The sequence below is a fragment of the Bison bison genome, unplaced genomic scaffold (genome assembly GCF_000754665.1).
Source record: "Bison bison bison isolate TAMUID 2011002044 unplaced genomic scaffold, Bison_UMD1.0 scf7180017858349, whole genome shotgun sequence".
Classification (NCBI taxonomy): Eukaryota; Metazoa; Chordata; class Mammalia; order Artiodactyla; family Bovidae; genus Bison; species Bison bison.
This window is the reverse complement of record NW_011488922.1, coordinates 232,274-238,892: the sequence shown is the minus strand read 5'-3', so window position 1 is coordinate 238,892 and position 6,619 is coordinate 232,274. Positions and strand designations below refer to the sequence as shown.

At 56.4% G+C, this 6,619-nt stretch overlaps 1 protein-coding gene across 1 annotated transcript in view; it reads left to right on the top strand.

The window, feature by feature from the left end:
* The first annotated feature begins 702 nt into the window (after positions 1-702).
* GRIK5 (glutamate receptor, ionotropic, kainate 5) overlaps positions 703-6,619 on the top strand; it is a 56,506-nt gene continuing 50,589 nt past the window's right edge. Inside the window, exons 1-4 of the mRNA XM_010863110.1 lie at positions 703-781; positions 1,052-1,255; positions 3,785-3,882; positions 3,979-4,144. Coding sequence (XP_010861412.1) covers positions 703-781; positions 1,052-1,255; positions 3,785-3,882; positions 3,979-4,144 — 547 coding nt within the window. The remainder of the gene's footprint in view (positions 782-1,051; positions 1,256-3,784; positions 3,883-3,978; positions 4,145-6,619) is intronic.

Below are 6,619 nucleotides of genomic sequence, written 5' to 3'. Positions count from 1 at the left end.
TTTTTCCCCTTTTTTCTTTTTTAGCCCCTTAGGTGCCTTGGATCTTCCCATCTGTCTCCATCTGTGTGTCTCCATGTGTCTTTCTCTTCCCAAGTTTCTTAACTCCCGGATACTTTCCCCTCCAGACCCCGGATGTCCAGGCTCCTCTCCCCGTGGGATTGTGGGAACCAGGGACGTCAGGAAGGTGGCAAGTGAGGCCTGGGATGGGGTTGCCTAGCAACCACTGCATCCTCTCCAGCCGGTTTCTGTTGCCTAGTAACGGCTGCCTGCCCAGAGACAGGGGCGGAACTGGGTGGGGGGTGGCACTTCCTGGTTTCCTATTGGGGTGGAGATAGTCCCTGGAATCTGCTCTTACCTGAGATCCTCTTCATATCTCCCTCCCATTTGGGTAGCTGTGAACATCCTCCATCAGTGCTTCTCCCCCTTGGTGCTGGGGTGCTGTGAGCCTCGGCCCCCACCACTGCTAGTCTCCTGAGTCTTGGCGCCCCCAGCGATGGCTTCAGTACTGTCAGCTCTAATGAGGGCAGGGCCCTTCGGAGCTCAGCAACTGCGTCCCAGGCTCTGTGGTCACCACCCCATCCGGCAGTCCACAGAGGGGCTCAGAAGCCCCTGTTTTGGCAATCTCCCTGTGGGCGGGGGGGTCTCCCTGCAGGTGGCGAGTGGGGGCCGCGGCAGCTGCGTCCCCATGAGGAGGGGAGGAAGATGCCGGCTGAGCTGCTGCTGCTGCTGATTGTCGCCTTCGCCAGCCCCAGCCGCCAGGTGCTCTCATCACTGCGCATGGGTGAGGCCCTGAAGCCCCCCTCCATCCTGCCTCCCCACAGACCCTCCCACTGGGCACTGGGGCTCTTCTCTGATCATGCCGGTCCCTCAGGAACCCAGGGATCCGGGCCGCAGTCTGGCAGCCCCTGCCCAGCTTCTTCCTCCCCCTGAGCCTAGGAGTCAGCATCCCAGGTCTCTCCAGGCTCAGATGCAGGAGTCTGGACCCCTTCACCCCACCTCCAGCCCTACCTCAGAGCCAAGGAGTCCAGGAGCCCAGCCCCTCCTCCCTCAGGACCCAAGAGTATGGTCCCCAACTCTTGTGTTGCCTCAGCTGCCATCCTGGACGACCAGACCGTGTGTGGCCGCGGCGAACGTCTGGCCCTGGCCCTGGCCCGGGAGCAGATCAACGGGATCATCGAGGTCCCAGCCAAGGCCCGCGTGGAAGTGGACATCTTTGAGCTGCAGCGGGACAGCCAGTACGAGACCACGGACACCAGTGAGCAGGGCCACGGGGGGGCGGGGGTGAGGCAGGCCGGGCTGCTGCCTCCATCCCTCCCTCAGCCTGCCCTATTCTGGGTGCTGCCCTGGAGGACCCGAGGGCCTCATTTGAAAGACAAGCTTCATGACTGGCTGGGGATGCTTAGCCCCCAGAGCTAAGTAACGAGGGGCCCAGGCAGTGGGGCTGGAGGCCTCAGGGGCAGGGACAGCAAAGGTGTTCTGGAGAAGACTAACCTGAAGCTGAGCTCTGAAACATGAGCAGGATCTAGAAAGAGAGGCATTGCTCAAGATCCAGCCTGTGAAACACAACCAGCCCTCTAATAGGGGTTCATGAGTCTATTGAGTTCTCACAGAGTGAGTGAATATCCCTTGAACAGACGTGCTGGGACACAGACTAGTGGACCTTCAAACGAGTTTTAGATTTCTTCCCTGCAGACCTTATCAGAACCTTTATTTTGTTGACGTTTGTTTCAGATCTTTGAAGGGCCAAATGGGCTCCAGTGACTCCTGGACTTTTTTGGCTGGAGTAGCACAGAACACAAATTGAGAGACTGGGTTGGAGGGTGTGGAGGCAGATGGTGTTCCAGGCATGTGCCTGTAGTCTGGAGCTGGGGCAGAGGGGAGGACTGAGTGTTTGGAGGCAAGGAACATGATGTGGGGTTGCACTCAGCCTGACCACCTGGGCTCAGTACCTGTTTGCAGGGATCGTGAGAGACTAGAGTATAGCTGGGTGATGGGAGGTGAGGCTGGGCAGGTTGACAGGTCAGCTCGAGGAGGCTGAAAGATGCCATCTTCACCTGCAGGCAGCGGGGAGTCATTGATGGGTTTGGAGCAGGGAGCTGGTGAAAGTAGAACTTGGAGGCTAGACTTGGGTGGCTGATGAGGAAGCTGGTGACTGCCTGAGTTGACAGCCCTGAGATAGGACAGGGGAGGAGGAGTTGAAGAGAGGGAGAAAGATGTGAGAAAATCTGAGGACAAAAAAGAGACAGGACTTGGTGACTTGACCATTAGGAGAAAGATCAAAGCTGAGGATCATTTCCAGGGATGTGGTGTGTGTGAATGATCACCCCGGCCCCCTCACCAACACGGAAGGCGTACAGGGAGTACATTTGGAGGAAAATGAGATGTTTAGTTACGATGCTCTTTGTTGGGTGGCAGAAACCCAACTCAGGCTGACTTAAGAAAAACAACTTATCAGGCCATGTCACTAGAGGCCCTGATGCAGGGAAAGATTTTAGGCAAAAGGAGAATGGGGCAGCAGAGGATGAGATGGTCAGATAGCATCACCAACTCAATGGGCATGAATCTGAGCAAACCTCCTGGAGATAGTGGAGGACAAGGGAGCCTGGCATGGTGCAGTCCATGGGGTTGCAAAGAGTCAGACATGACTTGGTGACTGAACAACAGCAAAATAACCTAAAGATTAATTTGGGGCTTGCTTGGATCCAGGTACTCGAATGATATCCCTGGATTGTTTCTGGCATGGCTTAATACAGATACTCAAGTGGTGTTCCAGGGAGCTCTGTGTCTTCATCTCTGGGCCCTACTTTCCTCTCAGTTGGTTTTGTTTTCAGGAGTGCCCTCCCCAGCTGGTGTCAGGATGGCCACAACAGGTCAAAACTTTACATCTCTCCAGTTTAGCAAAGCCAGGGATAATTTTAGCAGGGGACCTGGGGAAGGCTCTCAATGGCCTAGTTTGAGCCCGTCCCCATCTCTGAACCGATCCCTGTGGCCAGGACGATGTGGTTCTTTGATCCTGGGTCAGGAATCAATCAGTTCTGGGAACCATGTGGTTCCCTGAGGGAAAGTTCAAGTTCTGCCATGAGGATGGGCACTGGGCAGGTGAAAACAAGACTCTGCCCGCCTCCCAGCCTAGAGACGCACACGTGTATAAGAAGAAAGAAAAGGGGAGAAAGAGCCAGTAAATGCAACAGAAGAACGGTGTTTGGGGTGTAGAACATAGAGGGAACCCTGGCTGTTGCCACCATGTGCTGCAGCCCACCAGCATCCTCTCCATGGGATTCTCCAGGCAAGAATACTAGAGCAGGTTACCATTTCCTCCTCCAGGGGATCTTCCTGACCTGGGGCTGCAACGTGCCTCTCCTGTGTCTCCTGCATTGGCAGGTGGATTCTTTTACCACTGAGTCACCTGGGAAGCCCCGTACCCTAGGTTTTATGTGGTTAAAAAGGTTGAGAAAGACAAAGGCTGAGAAACCAGACACTGGATTTGCAGCCAGAAGGAGGTCTTTGGTGTCTCCTCTTCCCCTCTTTGTTTCTCTCTTGCTCTGACCTGGCTCTCTGTTGCCGTGTCTCCCTGTCCACCTCTGTCTCGTGGCCCCTCTGTTTTTTCCCCCTGCGATGGCCAGGTCAGGGATCGGGCCTCCGGGTGCCTGGCACGGGGAGGAGGATCAGGCAGCCCTGTGTGGAGTGTGGGGTTCTCTCCTGGGCCAGGGAAGGGTCCCCAAGGGTGGGGACAGAGAGGAGGAAGCAGGCGCCTGAATCTGCGATCTCCTCCTGCCCCTCACAGTGTGTCAGATCCTGCCCAAGGGAGTTGTGTCTGTCCTGGGACCCTCCTCCAGCCCCGCGTCTGCCTCCACGGTGAGCCATATCTGTGGAGAGAAGGAGGTGAGAGGCGAGCCTGGGGGGTGGGAGGGCGGGTCCCTGGAGGCTGAGGGCCGGGGAAGGGGAGCAGGATGGGAGCACAAGCTCTTCTCTCTTTAGATCCCCCACATCAAGGTGGGTCCCGAGGAGACGCCCCGCCTTCAGTACCTCCGCTTCGCGTCCGTCAGCTTGTACCCCAGTAACGAGGACGTCAGCCTGGCCGTCTCCCGGATCCTCAAGTCCTTCAACTACCCCTCGGCCAGCCTCATCTGCGCCAAGGCCGAGTGTGAGGGAGAACGGGTTTTTTTTTTATCTCATTTTCACTTATTTGATTTTGTTGGCCACACCTTGCGGCTTGAGGGATCTTAGTTCCCCGACCAGGGGTCAAACCTAGGCCCTTGGCGGTGAGAATGCGGAGCCCTAGCCACTGGACTGCCAGGGAATTCCGAGGGAGGAGGATGGGAGGCTTTGTTTTCTGTTTCCCCAAACTCCTCTTCCTAAGAGATCTAGTCTCTCACAGTCATTGGTGCCCCTGGTTGTAAGTCTGGGGGAGTCAGACACAGTCTCTCCTTCTCCCCGCATCCCTTTCCCTTTAGGAACCCAGATCTCTGGTTCTGTAGAGCTTCTCATTCCCCCACCCCCAAGGAGACCATTTAATGTGCAGATCATCACTAGGCATGGCTCAGAGCAGGGCCCTGTAGGTCCCAGCGTGTCTTCAGTGAGTAGTGCTAGGCTGGGTCCCTGACTTCCAGGAGCTCCGGGGCCACTGGGTCGCACGGTGGTCGAGCGGTTGTGATTCAGTGATGCGAGCTCTCAGGAGTTGAGCGGGTGGTGATCCTACCCTGGTCTGAGAGCCTCAGAGGCCGCCTCCCAGAGAAAGTGACCTCTGTGCTGGACCTGAAGGGTGGGGATGAGTTGAGGTGGGAGAGGAGGGAAGGCGTGGGTACTGAGTAGAAAGCAAGGCAGAGGCAAGGCCCAGAGAGGCTCAAAGATGCCCCCTGTGTGGAAGTAATGAAGCAGGACCCAGAGATGGGGCTCTGTTGCTCCGGGCCTGTGTTTTATCCTGAAGGTGATGTGCTAAATCACTCAGTCGTGTCTGACTCTTGTGACCCCGTGGACTGTAGCCCGCCAGACTCCTCTGTCCATGGGATTTCCCAGGCAAAAATACTGGAGTGGGTTGCCATTTCCTCCTCCAGGAGATCTTCCCCACCCAGGGATGGAACACAGATGTGTCTCCTGTGTCTTCTGCATTGCAGGTGGATTCTTTACCCGTTGAGACATCAGGGAAGTCCAGTGATGGAGGGTGGGGAAAGGACCCGCGCTAGGCAGGGGAGTGTGTCACAAGAAGAGCTCTCTGGGCCCTTTGGCTGCAGTGTAGAGAGCAGACTTGGAGAGTGACAGGAGACGTGGCAGGGAGAGCCCCCAGAGGTGGGGAGGGATGGTCTTGGTTAGAGCTCAGGTGGTGGCTCCTCAGGTGGATCTGAGGAGCATCGTGAGGAAGGCCAGAGGGGTCATGGACGGTGACCAGGTCCTGCCCGAGGAGGAAGGGATGGTCAGTTCTGGGGTACGCAGTGGGCTTGAGGTGTCCTTGAGACAGTCAAGTGGGGACGTCTAGGGGGCTGGTGGGCCTGTGGGTGTGCAGCTGGAGAGAGAGAGGACCACGCTCAGTCACCTCCAGGAAGAAGTCCCCTTTCGTAAGGTATTTCCTGCACTTGGCGTGGTCCAGACATTCTTCTTGGTCTTAGGTATCAGGCTGTGCGTGAGCCAGGCCAGGGGTCCCCGCCCTTGTTAGAGCTAATGAGAGGAGCCAGGTGGTAAACATAGAGAAGATGTGGTCCAGTCAGCAGTGTTGAGTCCTGTGGACAGGAACTTCCCTGGTAGTCCAGTGGTTAAGACTCGACTTTCCAATACAGGGGCTGTGGGTTTGATCCCTGGTTGGGGAACTGGGATCCCATGTTGCACAACACAGCCAAAAAAAAAAAGTATATATATGTGTATGTTTGTGTGTGTGTGTGTATGTATATCTATATCTATATCTATAAATATCTATCTATCTATATATATGTATATATAAAGTTCTGTGGATAAATAGAGGAAGATGACAGGAACTTGGAGAGCTGGGGCAGTGGATGGTATTTGAAATGGGCTGGTGGGCTTGGGCCTTGTTGAGGAGGTGACATTTGAGTAGAGATCTGAAGGTGGTGAGGGAGGGAGCTGAGTGGGGATCTGGAGAAGAGTGTTCCAGGCAGAAGGGACAGCAAACGCCGAGGCCACTGGGGGTGTGTGTGTGTGTGTGCACGTGTGTGTGCGTGTGTGTGAACGAGGAGGCTAGCATGGCTGAGAGTGAGTGAGAGGAGCTGAGGTCAGGGAGATGAGGCGCGTGGGCAGATGGAGTGGGGCCTTGGGGGCGGTGAGGACTTTGGCCTTCACTCTGAACAAATGAGAAGGCGTCGGAGGGTTTGGAACAGACAGGGACACGCCTGCTTACAGCAGTTCTGGCTGCTGCCCTGGGAACAGGCTCTCCTGGGGGTGCGGGGCGGGTGCGGCAGTTGTAACAGGCAGGAGATGGCAGCGGCCTGGGCCAGGGCGGTGATGGTGGCTCAGTGCCACGGGGTATGCTTTGAAACTCGAGCCTGGGTGGATTGGGCGCTGATGTGAGACGGAGAGGAAGCCAGGCTGCCATCAAAGGTTTTGGCCTGAGCGCCTGGCCGGCTGGAGTTTGTGCGCTGACCCCGAGAGACTGACGGGTTGGCGAGAAGAG